The sequence below is a fragment of the Lampetra fluviatilis genome, chromosome 38 (genome assembly GCF_964198595.1).
Source record: "Lampetra fluviatilis chromosome 38, kcLamFluv1.1, whole genome shotgun sequence".
NCBI lineage: Eukaryota > Metazoa > Chordata > Hyperoartia > Petromyzontiformes > Petromyzontidae > Lampetra > Lampetra fluviatilis.
Genome location: NC_136312.1, coordinates 11632159 through 11652319, shown reverse-complemented (window position 1 = coordinate 11652319; position 20161 = coordinate 11632159). Strand labels below are relative to the sequence as shown.

At 55.7% G+C, this 20161-nt stretch overlaps 2 protein-coding genes and 1 non-coding gene across 3 annotated transcripts in view; 2 read left to right on the top strand and 1 right to left on the bottom strand.

Annotated features, from left to right (window-relative positions):
* Positions 1 to 4676, bottom strand: part of LOC144945698 (rho GTPase-activating protein 4-like) — a 49331-nt gene extending 44655 nt beyond the window's left edge. Inside the window, exons 1-2 of the mRNA XM_078874266.1 lie at positions 4558 to 4676; positions 3790 to 3864 (exon numbers count right to left, since the gene is read on the bottom strand). Coding sequence (XP_078730392.1) covers positions 3790 to 3859 — 70 coding nt within the window. The 5' untranslated portion in view covers positions 3860 to 3864; positions 4558 to 4676. The remainder of the gene's footprint in view (positions 1 to 3789; positions 3865 to 4557) is intronic.
* Positions 4677 to 8320: 3644 nt separating this feature from the next.
* Positions 8321 to 8426, top strand: LOC144945743 (U6 spliceosomal RNA). Its single transcript, XR_013639719.1, has one exon. It is a non-coding gene; the product is annotated as a U6 spliceosomal RNA (small nuclear RNA).
* Positions 8427 to 15710: 7284 nt separating this feature from the next.
* Positions 15711 to 18540, top strand: LOC144945741 (uncharacterized). Its single transcript, XM_078874312.1, has 2 exons — positions 15711 to 15768; positions 17921 to 18540. Exons 1-2 carry the CDS (start codon positions 15751 to 15753, stop codon positions 18272 to 18274), a joined length of 372 nt encoding a protein of 123 aa, XP_078730438.1. The 5' UTR covers positions 15711 to 15750; the 3' UTR covers positions 18275 to 18540.
* The last annotated feature ends 1621 nt before the right edge of the window (positions 18541 to 20161 follow it).

Genomic DNA, 20161 nt, shown 5'->3' with positions numbered 1-20161 from the left:
TATCACTACCCCCATCACTATCACTACCCCCATCACAATCACTATCACAATCACTATCACTACCCCCATCACTATCACTACCCCAATCACTATCACTACCCCAATCACTATCACAATCACTATCACTACCCCTATCACTATCACTACCCCAATCACTATCACAATCACTACCCCTATCACTATCACTATCACAATCACTATCACTACCCCAATCACTATCACAATCACTATCACTACCCCTATCACTACCACTACCCCTATCACTACCACTACCCCTATCACTATCACTACCCCTATCACTATCACTACCCCTATCACTACCCCTATCACTACCCCTATCTCAACCCCTATCACTACCCCTATCACTTTCCCAACCCCTCTTTAACCCCTCCCGCATGTCCTACTGTCACCATAACTACACCACCACCACTTTTAATAACCACAGCTCCACTCGTTATCTCAACCACTATCATCTCGTGTACAATTGTATTTTTCCTGTAAAGCACCTCGGAATACGGCGCTATATATACGCGTTATGGGATGAGAGTTTAGCGAGGGGAATGTTGTTGTTCTCAGAGCTTCCGCGGAAAAGAGCGAGAGAGACGATCAGAGGAAATGACTCACAGAGAGACCCCGAGACTCACACAGACACCGGTAGACTCACACAGATACCCATAGACTCACACAGATACCCATAGACTCACACAGGGACCCATAGACTCACACAGATACCCATAGACTCACACAGGGACCCATAGACTCACACAGATACCCATAGACTCACACAGATACCCATAGACTCACACAGATACCCATAGACTCACACAGGGACCCATAGACTCACACAGATACCCATAGACTCACACAGGGACCCATAGACTCACACAGATACCCATAGACTCACACAGATACCCATAGACTCACACAGATACCCATAGACTCACACAGGGACCCATAGACTCACACAGAACCCATAGACTCACACATATACCCATAGACTCACACAGATACCCATAGACTCACACAGATACCCATAGACTCACACTGGGACCCATAGACTCACAGATACCGATAGACTCACACAGATACCCATAGACTCACACAGGGACCCATAGACTCACACAGATTCCCATAGACTTACACAGAGACCCATTGATTCACACAGATACCCATAGACTCACAGAGAGACCCATCGACTCACACAAAGACCCATAGACTCACACACAGACCCATAGACTCACACAGATACCCATAGACTCACACTGGGACCCATAGACTCACAGATACACATAGACTCACACAGATACCCATAGACTCACACAGGGACCCATAGACTCACACAGAGCCCCATAGACTCACACAGAGACTCATAGACTCACACAGATACCCATAGACTCACACAGATACCCATATACTCACACAGGAACCCATAGACTCACACAGGGACCCATAGACTCACACAGAGCCCTATAGACTCACACAGATACCCATAGACTCATCACACAGATCCGCACCCTTACAAAGAGATCCATAGACTCACATAGAGACTGATTGACCCACAGAGAGACCCGTAGATTCACACAGAGACCCATAGATACAGAGAGACTCACACGCGAACCCACAGACTCACACAGCGACCTATAGACTCAGACAGAGGCCGATGGACTCACACAGTCCCACATACTCACACAGACCCACAGACTCACACAGAGACCCACAGATTCTCACAGATCCATGAACTCACATAGAGACCCATAGACTTAAGCAGAGACTCATAGGCTCACACAGAGACTAATTTACCCACACAGAGACCCGTAGATTCACACAGAGACCCATAGACACACACATAGAGATCCATAGACACACATACACACATACCCACAGCCAATAACGGAATCTTTGACCAGACATCGCAATGTGCAGTCCTGGGACTCATTGGGTCTTTCCTGGTTACACAATGGCCATTGTTACTCACGTCTAATTCCTATTGCTCGCTCAGAGCTTCTCTCCACACTATTGTTCGTTTACCAGGTAAGGCCTCACTGAGCTGTGCAGCTCTGTTTCCGAAGCGACCTGCACATCACAAATGATATCTCGACGAAGTGGCTCATCATCATCAACACGAAGACATGAATAGCAGCAGCCACATACTCTAAACGCATGACGATGATTAAACATGTTGTAGAGAAATCAATCCAAGCGACCAAAGGGAGAGAGAGAGACACGCAAACTCCAAATGCACAGCAGGCGTCAGGGTCGGGATCGAACCCACGACCTCCTGTAGACCAGGCGAGGTAGTGAACATCTCCTGGCCACCGCGGTGCCCCATCTCAAAGACATCAGCGCCGGTTCAAGTCCAAAGATGTTCCCGTCTACCCCCAGAACCCATCATCGCTCCCTCCCTTGTTGGGTGGATAAAGTGAGTAACACTTTGTTGGATGAAACAACAAGGACGACAACACCGGTTGTGTCGGTGGAGAGACTGGGCCCCGCCATAGGAACGTCACGAGAACGCAACACGTGCCACGGACTGCGGCTCGCGGGGCTGTGAGTGGCTCACGGGGCTCGACTCGGGCGGGCTGAGCCGGGGGAACGAACTCGGGGCGAGTGAGTGAGTGTGGGTGAGTCAGTTTGGGTGAGTGTGGGTGAGTCAGTTTGGGTGAGTGTGGGTGGGTGAGTCAGCATGAGTGGGTCTGGGTGAGTGAGTAAGTGTGGGTGAGTCAGCATGAGTGAGTGAGTGTGGGTGAGTCAGCATGAGTGAGTCAGGGTGAGTGAGTGAGTGTGGGTGAGTGTGGGTGAGTCAGCATGAGTGGGTGTGGGTGAGTGAGTGAGTGAGTGTGGGTGAGTTAGCATGAGTGAGTGTGGGTGAGTGAGTGAGTGAGTGTGGGTGAGTGTGGGTGAGTCAGCATGAGTGAGTGAGTGTGAGTGAGTGTGGGTGAGTCAGCATGAGTGAGTGTGGGTGAGTGTGGGTGAGTCAGCATGAGTGGGTGTGGGTGAGTGTGTGAGTGAGTGAGTGAGTGTGGGTGAGTCAGCATGAGTGAGTGTGGGTGAGTGAGTGAGTGTGGGTGAGTCCGCATGAGTGAGTGAGTGTGGGTGAGTGTGGGTGAGTCAGCATGAGTGAGTGTGGGTGAGTGAGTGAGTGTGAGTGAAGTCAGCATGAGTGAGTCAGGGTGGGTGAGTGTGGGTGAGTGTGGGTGAGTCAGCATGAGTGGGTCTGGGTGAGTGAGTAAGTGTGGGTGAGTCAGCATGAGTGAGTGAGTGAGTGTGAGTGAGTGTGGGTGAGTCAGCATGAGTGAGTGTGGGTGAGTGTGGGTGAGTCAGCATGAGTGAGTGTGGGTGAGTGAGTGAGTGAGTGTGGGTGAGTCAGCATGAGTGAGTCAGGGTGGGTGAGTGTGGGTGAGTGTGAGTGAGTCAGCATGAGTGGGTCTGGGTGAGTGAGTAAGTGTGGGTGAATCAGCATGAGTGAATGAGTGTGGGTGAGTCAGTTTGGGTGAGTGTGGGTGAGTCAGCATGAGTGAGTGAGTGTGGGTGAGTCAGCATGAGTTAGTGTGGGTGAGTGTGGGTGAGTCAGCATGAGTGAGTCAGGGTGAGTGACTCAGGGTGAGTGACTCAGGGTGAGTGACTCAGGGTGAGTCAGCATGAGTGAGTGAGTGTGTCAGGGTGAGTGAGTCAGGGTGAGTGAGTAAAAGTGACTGAGTGAAAGAGTGTGGGTGAGTCAGCATGAGTGAGTCATGGTGAGTGACTCATGGTGAGTGAGTCAGGGTGAGTCAGGGTGAGTGAGTGATTCACCTTTCACCTGCGCTGCATACTCAGCGAGGGCAGCTTTGTCCTTCTTGGGCAGATGACCCCCAGAGCTCATGGCTGCTGAGGTCGGGGTCAGGGTGAGAGTCCGGGTTAGAGCCACGCAGGCAGACAGACAGGCAGACAGGCAGGTCAATGGACAGGCAGACAGACAGACAGGTAACTGGATAGACAGGCAGACAGACAGGTGAGTGGATAGACAGGCAGACAGACAGGTGAGTGGATAGACAGGCAGACAGGTGAGTGGATAGACAGGCAGACAGACAGGCAGGTCAATAGACAGGCAGACAGACAGGTCACTGGATAGACAGACAGACAGGTGAGGAGATAGACAGGCAGACAGACAGACAGGTCAATGGACAGGCAGACAGGCAGGTACATAGACAAGGCGTCAGGTAAGCGACGAGGCAAACATGCTGGCAGGCCGGCAGGCTGTAGTCATACCAGACGGCACAACCTGAAGCGTCATCACACACACACAGAGAGGAGAGTCAGACGGGCGGGCGGACAGGTAAGCGCACAAACACCGAGACGGGCACAGCAGTTGGCTCGTAGCGACACACCCCCAGCATGCGGGCGAACAGACAAGTAGAGACACACGGAGAGAGAGACACACGGAGAGAGAGACACACGGAGAGAGACACACGGAGAGAGAGACACACGGAGAGAGAGACACACGGAGAGAGAGACACACGGAGAGAGACACGGAGAGAGAGACACACACACAGACTGTCTGGCTGGCAGGCGGGTGTGTACCGTTAGTACAAAGACAGTCAGACAGACACCGGAGTGAGACGCGGGTCCTGCCCGGTTAGGAAGAGGAGGAGGAGGGAGAGGAGGAGGAAGGAGGAGGGGGAGGCTCGCTCCGTCTCCGCGCGGGACGTGACGCTGAGTCGCACGCAGAGTGCGCGACACGGAGCGGGGGAGAGGGCACAGAGAGAGGCGGGGGGTGGGAGGGGTGAGTGTGGGGGGTGTGGGGGGGGGGTGAGTGTGGGGGGTGTGGGGGGGGTGAGTGTGGGGGGGGTGGGAGGGGTGAGTGTGGGGGGTGTGGGGGGGGGTGAGTGTGGGGGGTGTGGGGGGGGTGAGTGTGGGGGGGGTGGGAGGGGTGAGTGTGGGGGGGGTGGGGGGGGGTGAGTGTGGGGGGTGTGGGGGGGGGGTGAGTGTGGGGGGTGTGGGGGGGGGTGAGTGTGCTCTCCCTTCACTCTCTCCCTGCCTCTCTCCCACTCTCGACTCGCACGCCTCCTCCCTCTCCCCCCATCCTTGTTGCATCTCTTACTCTCGATCAACAACCCCCACCCTCATCCCTCTCTCCCCTCCCTCTCTGTTACATCTCCCTCCCTCTCTGTGTGGCGGTGACATCATCACGGCGCCTGTGCCAGGCTGTGTGCACTGTGAGGCCACGTGAAGTGTCGAGGTCACGGGACAGACCCAGCAGGTGCCACGGGTCGACTGACTGAGATGCGTGGAAGATGCGCCACCTGTGCCCCCTACTGTGCCAACTCGCTGCATTTTAGCCGCCCGGCGCTCCGCTCGTTGTTGTGAGGGTCGCTCCTCTGCACTCAGTTGTTGTTGGAGGGCGACTGCCTCCCTACTGCTCAGTAGCAGCGTCCTTCACGAGCTTCCTCCACGAACACACAGACACACACAGACACAGACAGACACACACAGACAGACACACAGACACACACAGACAGACAGACACACAGACAGACACACACAGACAGACACACCTACACACAGACACACAGATACACACAGACAGACACAAACAGAGAGACAGACACACACATACACACCACAGACACACAGACAGAGAGACAGACACACACACACAGACACACACACAGACAGACAGACCCACAGACAGACACACACACAGACACACAGACACACACAGACAGACACACAAACAGACACACAGATACACACAGACAGACACAAACAGAGAGACAGACACACACAGATACACCACAGACACACAGACAGAGAGACAGACACACACACAGACAGACAGACACACACAGACACACACACAGACAGACACACCTACACACAGACACACAGATACACACAGACAGACACAAACAGAGAGACAGACACACACAGACACACCACAGACACACAGACAAAGAGACAGACACACACAGACACACAGACAGACAGACACACACAGACACACCACAACCACACAGACAGAGAGACAGACACACACACACAGACACACACACAGACAGACAGACCCACAGACACACACAGACGCACACACAGACACACACACAGACAGACAGACACACCTACACACAGACACACAGATATACAGAGAGACAGACACACACAGACACACCACAGACACACAGACAGAGATACAGACACACACAGACACACACACAGACAGACAGACACACACAGACACACAGACAGACAGACCCACAGACAGACACAGAGACGTGTACCGCGTCCTACAAACACCCCTCCCGAGTACCCCCGTCGGAGAGCTGGGTTCACTCATCCCATCACCACCACCATCATCCCTCCCTCTCTCTCCGGTGGGGGTCGATAAAGTGAGCACCACTTTGTGGGTGAGAATCAACAGCGGGGGTCGCCCTCTTCAGAGAGACTCTGAATGAATAGGAATGTGGAATCTCCACCATTGGCTATGCCACGGTGGCTATGAGATGTTAAGTACCTCGCCTGGTGTGCAGGAGGTCGTGGGTTTGATCCCCACCCTGACGCGTGGACTTTTCTCTGGGTCGTCCGGTTTCCCCCTCCACATTAAGAATCAAGGCCACGTGTTTAGAGTATTCTGCTGCTGCTGCTGCTGTTCACTTCCACGTGGTGGTGGTGGTGGTGATGAGGCCACGTGTTTAGAGTATTTGGCTCCTGCTGCTGTTCACTTCCACGTGGTGGTGGTGGTGGTGATGAGGCCACGTGTTTAGAGTATTCTGCTGCTGCTGCTGCTGTTCACTTCCACGTGGTGGTGGTGGTGGTGATGAGGCCACGTGTTTAGAGTATTTGGCTCCTGCTGCTGTTCACTTCCACGTGGTGGTGGTGGTGGTGATGAGGCCACGTGTTTAGAGTATTCTGCTGCTGCTGCTGCTGTTCACTTCCACGTGGTGGTGGTGGTGGTGATGAGGCCACGTGTTTAGAGTATTCGGCTGCTGCTGATGCTGTTCACTTCCACGTGGTGGTGGTGGTGGTGAGCGACCGCGTTGAGCCGTCATTTGTGGTGGGCCAGGCCACTTCTGACAAGAGAGCTACATAGCTCAGTGGGGCCTTGCCTGGCAAAATAAAACAAATAGTTCCATAGTTTCATGTAACGGCAGTATTTGGCTGCCTCTACATGTACACATCCCATCAGCCGCACGGCTTTTCCTTCTGGGAGTGCGTAATGTCGGCAGCACCGATTCTAGAGCTGCAAACAACTCTCTCGTCGTCTCGACATCCCGTGTCTCATCAGCAGAGCCAGGCTTGGCTGAAGCAATGTCGGTAAAAGGGTGCAGCGACGCACAACTTAAGAATGATCATCTCGCGTCGTTGTACAGAATAACTGCAGCAGCTGCCCCGGTTCACGTCGTGATCGGGGGCAGGGGGGGGCGAGATGCAGCTCCTGAACGGTGTGGCGACGGATATCGAAACGACGCAAAATGGAAGCGGTTCGCAGGGCAGCGGTAGTTAGTGGGTGGTGCTAGTGGTGGTGCTGGTGGTGGTCGTGGTGCTGGTGGTGGTGGTGCTGGTGCCGGTGGTGGTGGTGCTGGTGGTGGTGGTCGTGGTGCTGGTGGTGATGGTGGTGATGGTGCTGGTGGTGGTGATGCTGATGCTGGTGGTACTGGTGGTCGTGGTGCTGGTGGTGATGGTGCTGGTGGTGGTGGTGCTGGTGGTGGTCGTGGTGCTGCTGGTGATGGTGCTGGTGGTGGTGGTGCTGGTGGTGGTGGTACTGGTGGTGGTGGTCGTGGTGCTGGTGGTGATGGTGCTGGTGGTGATGGTGCTGGTGGTGGTGGTGCCGGTGGTGGTCGTGGTGCTGGTGGTAGAGGCGACGTATAACGAGACAGGAGGGGACGTGAGTGTGGGGTTGAGGCGATGTGCATCGTCAAGTGGCGGCCCTGTGCGTGACACGACGTCACGGGGGGGGGAGGCGATTCGGGGTATGTCTGTAATAGAATACACAACATGCATGTACAATGGTGTCCCCTGCCTACAACATGAATCTCTCTTCCCTATCCTGTGGCTCTCTCTCTCTCTATCCCATTGTCACTCTCTTCTCCAGCCCTGCGTCTCTCTCCCCTCTCTCTCTCTGTTTCCTTTCCTCTCACTGTCTCTCCTCCTCCTCACTGCGCGTGGCTACGGGCGAGTTGGTGGGGGCCATCAGCCGCCTGCTTGCCAAGCCCAGCGCAGTGGCGACTCGTGACTCCGTGTGCGTCCGAGACAGACCGGGACCCCAAACTCTCTCTCTCTGCCTCTCTCTGTCTCTCTCTGCCTCTCTCTGTCTCTCTCTCTCTCTGCCTCTCTCTCTCTCTGCCTCTCTCTCTCCGGCAGTACATATACTAAAATTGGAACGATACAGAGAAGATTAGCATGGCCCCTGCGCAAGGATGACACGCAAATTCTCTCTGCCTCTCTCTCTGTTTCATTTCTCTCCCCTCATTGCGACCGCCCCTCAGTGGAAACAAATGTACAAGTCTCCCGTAGCCAAACGCTGCGATGACCTCCAGTGGAGGTTGGCACACTGCACGTTGCCATCGGCCGTGTGGCTCAGCCGAATCTCGCCAGGGGTAACAGACTTGTGCATTTCCTGCGGTGCCAGGGAGGATCTGCCCCACCAGTACTTATACTGCCAGCGGTTCAAACCAATGTTCCGCCTTTTGGGTGACATCTTCAGGAAACTGGGGGGTGCCCTTCTACAACAGCAGCTTCGTATATGGGGTGGTGCCTTACCTGGCTAACAAGCGCCATGACCTCGCCAACTTCGCCTGCGCGCAGGCGAAGATGGCGGTGGACAGAACGAGAAAAAAGATGCTGCAAGGTGACACTGACGGCTGCTCTGTGGTGCTTCCAGTGTCCAGGGGCCTGCTCAAGGCGCGGCTCCGGCTGGAGCATGCACACCACACACATGTTGGTGATGTGCAGCGCGTCTTCTTCGAACGCTGGGGAGCCGGAAAAGCCCCTCTCTGCACCAGCGTGGACGGCACCCTCGTGTTCACCTTCTGAAGCGCTCGCTCGTCACCGTGGCGTGCGTGATGACACCACAACCACCACGTGACTTTTCTTTTGTATTGTGCGCGGTGCTTTTAGCTCCACAGCGCGTGGATTTATAGCGTTCGTTTCATTTGTGTTGCTGGTGACTTTGTGTATTTCATATCGAAATCGCCTCCAGTGCTGTTGCTGCTGGCGGCAATAGAAGTTGTTTAAAAGTCAAAGTCTCTCCCCAACCCTCTCTCCACGTCTCCCCCCTCTCTCTTCTCTCTCGCTGTGTTCAAGTGGAGCCTCTCTCTGTCTCTGAGTGGAGGCCAGAGAGTTGAGGACACTCGTGGAGAGAGAGTGGAGTGGTGGGTGAGGGGTGAGGTGGTGGTGGTGGTGGGGTGTTCGGTGTGGTGAGTGTGTGCTGTGTTTGGTGAGTGTGCTGTGTGGTGTGTACCCATGTGCGCATGCATTTAAGTGTGTGAGTGTGTGTGTAGTTTAGTCAGTGAGTGTGTGAGTGTGTGTGTAGTTTGGTGAGTGAGTGTGTAAGTGTGTGTGTAGTTTGGTGAGTGAGTGTGTGAGTGTGTGTGAAGTTTGGTGAGTGTGTGTGTGAGAGTGTGTGTGTGCGGCACGGGCTAGAGAAGAGATGGAGTGATGTGGTACAGGAGGACGTGGAGCTGAGTGGACTTGCCGATGACTGGTACCAGCGGTGTCAAGATCGGCCTCAGTGGAGGAGGCTCGTGAAGGACGCTACTGGGCAGTTGGAGGCAGTCGCCCTCCAACAACAACGGAGGGCGGAGGAGCGACGCTCACAACAACGAGCGGAGCGCTGGGTGGCTAAAGCACAGCAAGTTGGCACAGTAGGGGGCACAGGTGGTGCATCAGCCACTCGTCTCGGTCATCTCGGTCAGTCGACCCGTGGCACCTGGGTCTGCCCCGTGACCTCCTGCCAGCGGGCGTTCGACACTTCACGTGGCCTCAGGGTGCACATGGCCTGGCACAAGCGTCGTGGTGACGTCACCGCCACTTAGTGGCGAATGGCGGTTGTTGTTGTTGTAGTTTGGTGAGTGTGAGTGTGTAGTGTGGTGAGTGTGTGTGTAGTTTGGTGAGTGAGTGTGTGAGTGTGTGTGTAGTGTGGTGAGTGTGTGTGTGTAGTGTGGTGAGTGTGTGTGTAGTTTGGTGAGTGAGTGTGTGTGTAGTGTGGTGAGTGTGTGTGTGTAGTGTGGTGAGTGTGTGTGTAGTGTGGTGAGTGTGTGTGTGTAGTGTGGTGAGTGTGTGTGTAGTGTGGTGAGTGTGTGTGTAGTGTGGTTAGTGTGTGTGTGTAGTGTGGTGAGTGTGTGTGTAGTGTGGTGAGTGTGTGTGTAGTGTGGTGAGTGTGTGTAGTTTGGTGAGTGAGTGTGTGTGTAGTGTGGTGTGTGTGTGTTGTGTGGTGAGTGTGTGTGTAGTTTGGTGAGTGAGTGTGTGTGTAGTGTGGTGAGTGTGTATTGTGGTGAGTGTGTATGTGTGTAGTGTGGTGAGTGTGTGTGTAGTGTGGTGAGTGAGTGTGTGAGTGTGTGTGTAGTGTGGTGAGTGTGTAGTTTGGTGAGTGTGTAGTTTGGTGTGTGTGTGTAAATGTAGTGTTTGTAGTTGTGAGGGGAGCGGTGGTGTAGTGGTTAGCGCTACGCTGCGCTATGAACCTGGCGACCCGAGTTTGATTCCTGCTCACGGCCAACACCAGTGACGAGTATCTGAATCGGTCCTGGGCCTCCCCTAGGTCGACTCAGCCTCAAATTAGTACCTGGTGTGGTGTGTCAACATCGCCACTAGGAAGACAAAGGCGGCCGGGCGTGGTGTTAGCCACCCACCCCATCGTGTGCCGTGACAGCCTTCATAGGTGCTACTCGCTAACAGCCCTTGCCCCAACAGTCTGTTACAGGCTATACGGGCGATCTTTGTCTTTGAAATATAATCAACAAAATATTTAAATGGTGTAAACAGTCATAATGAGGGGAGGCGAGGAATGTAACCCCGGAGATGGAAATCAGCGAGATCCACAGTGGAGATATAGCAGAAACCCCCACCACTCACCCCACCACTCACCCCTACCCCTCACCCCTACCACTCACCCCTACCACTCACCCCTACCACTCACCACTCACCCCTACCCCTCACCCCTACCACTCACCACTACCACTCACCACTACCACTCACCCCCACCACCCACCCCTACCACTCACCCCTACCACTCACCCCTACCACTCACCACTCACCCCTACCCCTCACCCCCACCACTCACCCCCACCACTCACCCCTACCCCTCACCCCTACCCCTCACCCCCACCACCCACCCCTACCACTCACCACTACCACTCACCACTCACCCCTACCACTCACCCCTACCACTCACCCCTACCCCTCACCCATAACACTCACCACTCACCACTACCACTCACCCCCACCACCCACCCCTACCACTCACCACTCACCCCCACCACCCACCCCTACCACTCACCACTCACCCCTACCCCTACCCCTCACCCCTACCACTCACCCCTACCACTCACCACTCACCCCTACCCCTCACCCATACCACTCACCACGACCACTCACCACTCACCCCTACCCCTCACCCCTACCACTCACCCCTACCCCTCACCCATAACACTCACCACTCACCACTACCACTCACCCCCACCACCCACCCCTACCCCTCACCCCTACCACTCACCACGACCACTCACCACTCATCCCTACCCCTCACCCCTACCACTCACCCCTACCCCTCACCCCTACCACTCACCACGACCACTCACTACTCACCCCCACCACCCACCCCTACCACTCACCCCTACCACTCACCCCTACCACTCACCACCCACCCCTACCCCTCACCCCTACCACTCACCCTTACCACTCACCACTCACCCCTACCCCTCACCCCTACCACTCACCACTCACCCCTACCACTCACCCCTACCACTCACCCCCACCACTCACCCCCACCACTCACCCCCACCACTCACCCCTACCCCTCACCCCTACCACTCACCCCCACCACTCACCACGACCACTCACCACTACCACTCACCACTCACCCCTACCCCTCACCCCTACCACTCACCCCCACCACTCACCACTACCACTCACCACTCACCCCTACCCCTCACCCCTACCACTCACCCCTACCCCTCACCCCTAACACTCACCACTCACCCCTACCCCTCACCCCTACCACTCACCCCCACCACTCACCCCTACCCCTCACCCCTACCCCTCACCCCCACCACTCACCCCTACCCCTCACCCCTAACACTCACCACTCACCCCCACCACCCACCCCTACCACTCACCACTCACCCCCACCACTCATCCCTACCCCTCACCCCTACCACTCACCACTACCACTCACCCCTACCACTCACCCCTACCCCTCACCCCTACCACTCACCACTCACCACTACCACTCACCCCCACCACCCACCCCTACCACTCACCACTCACCCCCACCACCCACCCCTACCACTCACCACTCACCCCTACCACTCACCCCTACCACTCACCACTCACCCCTACCACTAACCACTCACCCCTACCACTCACCCCTAACACTCACCCTTACCACTCACCCCTAACACTCACCACTCACCCCTACCACTCACCACTCACCCCTAGCACTCACCACTCACCCCTAGCACTCACCCCTACCACTCACCCCTACCACTCACCCCAACCCTCAACTCGACCCCTACCACTCACACTCACCCAACCCTGATAGGATCGATCGATGATAGTGATAGGATATATCGGTGTCAGTGATAGGATCGATCGGTTTTAGTGAAATGGGAGCGGTGGTGTCGAGGTTAGCAGGCTGGGCTATACAAACCCGGCCACCCGAGTTCGATTCCCGCTCACTGCCAACATCGGGGACGATTTTCTGAAGCGGTCCTGGGCCTCCGCAAGGTCGACTCAGCCTCAAATGATTACCTGGTGCGGTGTGGTGTCAAACTCCACTGGGGGAGACAAAGGCGGCCGGGCGTGGTGCTGACCACCCAGCCGCTCGTGTACCGTGGCGCGGGCCTTCGTCGGTGCTCGCTAACAGAAGTCTGTCTGCCCAGGCTATAGGGGCCGGGGCGGTGTGAGGGCTGCTGCTGCTGCTGCTGCGGCTATTGTGTGTGTGGCCTGCACACAGTCCACAGGCGCGGGGGGGCTCCGTGTGCCCGGGTCGCGGGCGCTGACCGCGAGCGGCGCTGTCCAGATCGGCCTCTGCGGATGGGGCTCGTGAAGGACGCTGCCGCCGCCGCTGCTGCTGCTGGGGAGTTGGAGGCAGTCGCCCTCCAGCAACAGCAGAGGGCAGAGGAGCGACGCTCACAACAACGAGCGGAGTGCCACGCGTTTAGAACGCAGCGAGTTGGCACAGTGGTGAGCACAGGTGGTGCATCTGCCAGTCATCTCAGTCAGTCCACGGCATTTGGGTCTATTCCCTGACCTCATGCACCTAGCCTGGCACAGTGGTGAGCACAGGTGGTGCATCTGCCAGTCATCTCAGTCAGTCCACGGCATTTGGGTCTATTCCCTGACCTCATGCACCTAGCCTGGCACAGTGGTGAGCACAGGAGGTGCATCTGCCAGTCATCTGAGTCAGTGAGAGACGGTGAGAAATGTTGATTGATGGGCGATGGTGTTTGGTGAGGGGTGGTGAGTGATGGTGAGTGATGTGCCCTCACTACCATCATCATTATTAATCGTGCCACCATCATCCACACCACCACGAGCATGATCATCTAAATATCACAACCAAAATACAAAGATCCCCCTTATAGCCTTAACAGACTGTCGGGGCAAGTGTGCCGGTACGGCACACCAGGCGGTAGGTGGCCAGCATCACGCTCGGCCGCCTTTGTCTCCCCAGTGGCGATGGTTTTATACCACACCACGTACTAATTTGAGGCTGAGTCGCCCTAGGGGAGGCCCCAGGACCGGTTCAGATAATCAGCACTTGGTGTTGGCCGTGAGCGGGAATCGAACTCGGGTCGCCGGGGGTGGAGGTGTGGGGGTGGAGGTGTGGGGGTGGAGGTGTGAGGGTGGTGGTTTGGGGGTGGTGGTGTGGGGGTGGAGGTGTGGGGGTGGAGGTGTGGGGGTGGAGGTGTGAGGGTGGTGGTTTGGGGGTGGTGGTGTGGGGGTGGAGGTGTGAGGGTGGTGGTGGTGTGAGGGTGGAGGTGTGAGGGTGGAGGTGTGAGGGTGGTGGTGTAGGGGTGGTGGTGTGGGGGTGGTGGTGTGGGGGTGGAGGTGTGAGGGTGGTGGTGGTGTGGGGGTGGAGGTGTGAGGGTGGTGGTGGTGTGGGGGTGGAGGTGTGAGGGTGGAGGTGTGAGGGTAGTGGTGTAGGGGTGGTGGTGTGGGGGTGGTGGTGTGGGGGTGGAGGTGTGAGGGTGGTGGTGGTGTGGAGGTGTGAGGGTGGTGGTGGTGTGGGGGTGGAGGTGTGAGGGTGGAGGTGTGAGGGTGGTGGTGTAGGGGTGGTGGTGTGGGGGTGGTGGTGTGGGGGTGGAGGTGTGAGGGTGGTGGTGGTGTGGGGGTGGAGGTGTGAGGGTGGTGGTGGTGTGGGGGTGGAGGTGTGGGGGTGGTGGTTTGGGGGTGGTGGTGTGTGGGTGGTGGTGTGGGGGTGGAGGTGTGAGGGTGGTGGTGTGGGGGTGGTGGTCTGGGGGTGGTGGTGTGGGAGTGGTGGTTTGGGGGCGGTGGTGTGTGGGTGGTGGTGTGGGGGTGGAGGTGTGAGGGTGGTGGTGTGGGGGTGGAGGTGTGAGGGTGGTGGTGTGGGGGTGGTGGTGTGGGGGTGGTGGTTTGGGGGTGGTGGTGTGGGGGTGGTGGTTTGGGGGCGGTGGTGTGTGGGTGGTGGTGTGGGGGTGGTGGTTTGGGGGCGGTGGTGTGTGGGTGGTGGTGTGGGGGTGGAGGTGTGAGGGTGGTGGTGTGGGGGTGGTGGTGTGGGGGTGGTGGTGTGGGGGTGGAGGTGTGAGGGTGGTGGTTTGGGGGCGGTGGTGTGGGGGTGGTGGTGTGGGGGTGGTGGTGTGGGGGTGGTGGTGTGGGGGTGGTGGTTTGGGGGCGGTGGTGTGGGGGTGGTGGTGTGGGGGTGGTGGTGTGGGGGTGGTGGTTTGGGGGTGGTGGTGTGGGGGTGGTGGTTTGGGGGCGGTGGTGTGGGGGTGGTGGTGTGGGGGTGGTGGTTTGGGGGCGGTGGTGTGTGGGTGGTGGTGTGGGGGTGGAGGTGTGAGGGTGGTGGTGTGGGGGTGGTGGTGTGGGGGTGGTGGTGTGTGGGTGGTGGTGTGGGGGTGGAGGTGTGAGGGTGGTGGTTTGGGGGCGGTGGTGTGGGGGTGGTGGTGTGGGGGTGGTGGTGTGGGGGTGGTGGTGTGTGGGTGGTGGTGTGGGGATGGTGGTGTGTGGGTGGTGGTGTGGGGGTGGTGGTGGGGGTGGTGGTGGTGTTGGGTAGTGGTGATGCGGGGTGGTGGTTTGGGGGTGGTGGTGGTGGTGTGAGGGTGGAGGTGTGGAGTGGTGGTGGTGTGGGGTAGTGGTGGTGGTGGTGTGTGGGTGGTTGTGGGGGTGCGGGGTAGTGGTGGGGGTGGTGGGGTAGTGGTGGCGCGGGGTGGTGGTTGATGGTGGTGGGGGTGGTGGTGTGGGGTAGTGGTGATGGTGGTGGTGGTTGGTGGTGGTGGTGTTGGGGGTGAGAGGGAGCAGCAGGAGGCGGAGTCGTGCCTCTACAAGAGTGACAGAGTCGCCACGACTCCGCCTGAGTCTTCACCGTCTCCAGCAAGCATGGAGCAGCCACCGCAGGTGAACTAACACACACTCACATTGACACTCACTTACACTCACTCACTCACACTCTTACACTCACTCACACTCACTCACACTCACTTACGCTCACTCACACTCACTTACACACACTCACTTTCACACTCACACACTCACTCACACACTCACTCACACACTCACTAACTTACACGCTTACTCACTTACACACTCACACACTCTCACTCACACACTCACTCACACACTTACACACTCACATTCACTCACACTCACTCACACACACTCACTTACACACACTCACTCACACTCATTTACACACACACTCTTACTCACTCACTCTCACTCCCACTCTCACTCACGCAGAATCGCACACACTAACTCACAAACACACACTCAAGCACACACTCGCACTCTCTCACTCGCACTCCCTCACTATCTCACTCACCCACAACGAAAACAACGACACAGAGCCCCCGTAAAGGCTTTAACAGAGAGTCTGCGTTAGCCACAGACAGTGTTCGTACTGAAGATGCAAACACGCGCTGATGATGATGATGACGACTACTACACGTGGGCCTCGTCTTTGAGACGGATCGGTCTGCACCAGAGGCCGAGTCTCCACAGGGCTCTCGTCTCTGGTGTAGACAAGTCAGTTTCAAAGTCAACGCCAGGTGTGATTGTCAGGGCTTTCGATTTGTTTGCATGTTCACCGCGGGTACTGTGCGCGGATGACACAGCGACTCGCAAAAGGTCGAATCTGTTTTGTGTTTGAACATCTTGACACCTCCTGGTTTATTGCCAGAAAGAGTAAAACCTATTCTTCTTTTTTCTCTCAAATATATTACGTTTCATCAACAAGGGACCACTTATTCAACTCGTAGATGAGAAGAAATGTGATGCATTTCACTTTGTAGCACTGTGAAAATAAACATGACCGTAAATTAAACAAAATAAATGGACATGAAGAGATACAAAATCTGTTTCATTTTCACTTTCATTGAGTCCTGTTGCTGGCTTGTCGGAAGGGGTGCAATGAGTCACCACAATTAAACACACACAGACACACACACAGACACACACACAGACACATAGACACAGACACACACAGACACACATAGACACAGACACACAGACACACACACAGATAGACACACACACACATAGACAGACACACACACAGACACACATAGACACAGACACACATACACACACACATAGACACAGACACACACAGACACACACACGCATAGACACAGACACACACACAGACACGCACAGACACACACACAGATACACACACACACATAGACAGACACACACACAGACACACATAGACACAGACACACATACACACACACACAGACACACAAACATCCCCTTGTAGCCTTAACAGACTGTAGGGGCAAGTGCTGTTAGCGAGCACCTATGAAGGCCAGAACGGCACGAGAAGGGGTGGGTGGCCAGCACCACAACCGACCGCCTTTGTCTCCCCAGTGGCGATGTTTACACACCGCACCAGGTACTCGTTTGAGGCTCAGTCGACCTAGGGGAGGCCCGGGACCGGTTCAGATAATCGTCCCTGGTGTTGGCTGAATCCGGGTCGCCGGGTTCATAGTGCAGCGCGCTAACCACGACACTACCGCTCCCTACATACTCACTTACACACACACTTTCACACACACGCACACAGTCTCTCACACACGCACACACACACCGTCTCTCACACACACGCACACAGTCTCACACACACACACCGTCTCTCACACACGCACACACACAAACACTCACTCCCTGCGTGAATAGTTCGCGGTTCAGTTTGCAAGTGCGAGGTTCGCGTTTTAAGTCGACGTTTACTAAAATAAAACACAACTAATATAAAACACAACTAATATAAAACACAACTAATATAAAACACAACTAATATAAAACACAACTAATATAAAACACAACTAATATAAAACACAACTAATATAAAACATATTGCATGGAAGCTGGTTCGTAAGTGCGGGCGTTCATAAGTCGGTTATTCGTAAGTGTGGGTGTTCGTAAGTGTGGGTGTTCATAAGTCGAGGATTGTCTGTACACACGTAAACATTTACAAATAATGAAACCGCTGCGATCATTCCCTCTAACCCCCTCTCCATCCACCCCTCTGTGACCCCCTCCCCCACAGACACTCATCGCGAACCCCGAAATCGGAAGGGTGTCTGGAGGTCGCATCGTGAAGATGTATTTCATTGGCGCCGTGCTCTCTGCACTGGCGCTGGTGCTGGTCTTTGCAGACAAGATGAGTTCAGCAGCAGCAGAGGACGTGGAAGAGGAGGACATGGAGGAGCAAGAGCTGCAGCAGCAGCATCATCATCATCAATACCACGATAATGATCATCATCAGCAGCAGCATCATCAGCAGCAGGAGCAGCAGCAGCTCGAGTCGGAAGCCGACCCGTGCTGCCAGGCTGAGCTGATGTCCAAGCTGACGAGTAGCTCCCACCAGGAGACTCGCAGCGAGCGGTGTCTGGCGGCGTGACGATGGTGGAGATTGAGGAGGAGATGGAGGAGACATCGAGAGGGAGACGGTGTCTGGCGGTGTGACGATGGTGGAGATGGAGGAGTTGGAGGGGGAGACATTGAGAGGGAGACGGTGTCTGGCGGCGTGACGATGGTGGAGATTGAGGAGGAGATGGAGGAGACATCGAGAGGGAGACGGTGTCTGGCGGTGTGACGATGGTGGAGATGGAGGAGTTGGAGGGGGAGACATCGAGAGGGAGACGGTGTCTGGCGGCGTGAAGATGGTGAAGGTGGAGGAGGAGGAGGAGACCACAATGCCAAGACACCACCACCAACCACCACCACGTGATGATGTTGAGCAGGAGTTGAAGGAGGAATGGGTGACCTCAAGACCAAGCAACGATGGACCACCACCACAACCACCACCACCACCACCACCCACCACCACCACAAATACCACCACGATGCTGATGATGAAGATTGGGAACGTTCAACACCAGGCACGGGCGCTTTGTGTGGGGGGGGTGGGGGGTGCAGAGAACGTGGGGAGCGGTGGCGCAAGTGGTCAACACACTGAGCCACGAACCCAGCGACCCGAGTTCGATTCCAGCTCACGGCCAACACCAGTGACGACGAATATCTGAACCGGTCTTGGGCCTCCACTAGGTCGACTCAGCCTCAAATGAGTACCTGGCGCGGTGAGACAAAGGCGGCTGGGCATAGTGTTGGCTACCCACCCGCTCGTGTGCCGTGCCGGCCTTCAGAGGTGCTACTCGTTACCAGTACTTGCCCCTACAGTCCGTTAATGCTGCACGGGGGACCTTTGTCTTTGGTGCAGCGAACACACCGACGGGATCATTGTGAGCTCTCGTGCCAGGCGGTTCTAGCAATGGTCACTGCTGGTGGGTCAGGCTTGACTGTAGGGTCAGGGTCAGGGTCAGTGACGGTTGGGCAGGGTTGACTGTAGGGTGAGGGTCATTGACGGTTGGGCAGGGTTTAGGGTGGTTCTCGTGGTAGGTGAGTTGGTGATGGTATAGGGGAAGGCGGGTAACTAGGAGTTGATTGGTTAAGGTTTAGGGTTAGTCCTAGGGGCTGGTCAGGGCGAGTACTAATGGCGAGTTTATAAGGCTGAGGATTAGTGGTGGGCGGGGTACTCAATCGCAGAAACGAAAAACATGTATACTGTTTATAAACACATGGGGTTTGATGAAACAAAGTTGTAACTTAACTTAGTGCTGGATTATCCTAGTCCAGGGGTCGGCAACCTGCGGCTCCGGAGCCGCATGCGGCTCTTTTGAACCTTGACCGCGGCTCCGGGGCGGATGCTAGCGAGGGGAGGAGGCGCACTGTGACACCTGCTCTGGCGTTGCCGCTGCTGACAGGTCGCCGCTCAGCTCCACACTGCCCGCCCGGTGACAGGCAATAACGTTGCCGTTGCTTTGTCACATGTTTGGAAGAAGTAAAAACCTTCCTGGGCAGCAAAGAGCTCACCTTTGCTGAGCTGGAACAGCCAGAGTGGCTGGAAAAATTACATTTTATGGTAGACATGACAGCACATCTAAACACGCTAAATACAACCCTTCAGGGGAAAGGAGGCACAGCCCTGCACATGCTGGAGGAGGTTTTGGCATTCGAGCGCAAGTTGACAGTGTTTGTCAAAGATTTACAGAGAGGTACACTTTCTCACTTTCCCTCTTTGAGAGAGTTCAAACAAAGTCATGATACGATAAATTTGGAATATTTCAAGTCTGCAATCACCACAATGCAAAGTTCGTTTGGGAAACGATTCTGTGAGTTCAGAGAGGAAAAAACGACATTATCCTTCCCTGTCACTCCCCTGGCGATCGATCCATCCCTATTGAATATGACTGCATTTGCAGGTGTAAGTCAACCTGATCTTGAGATG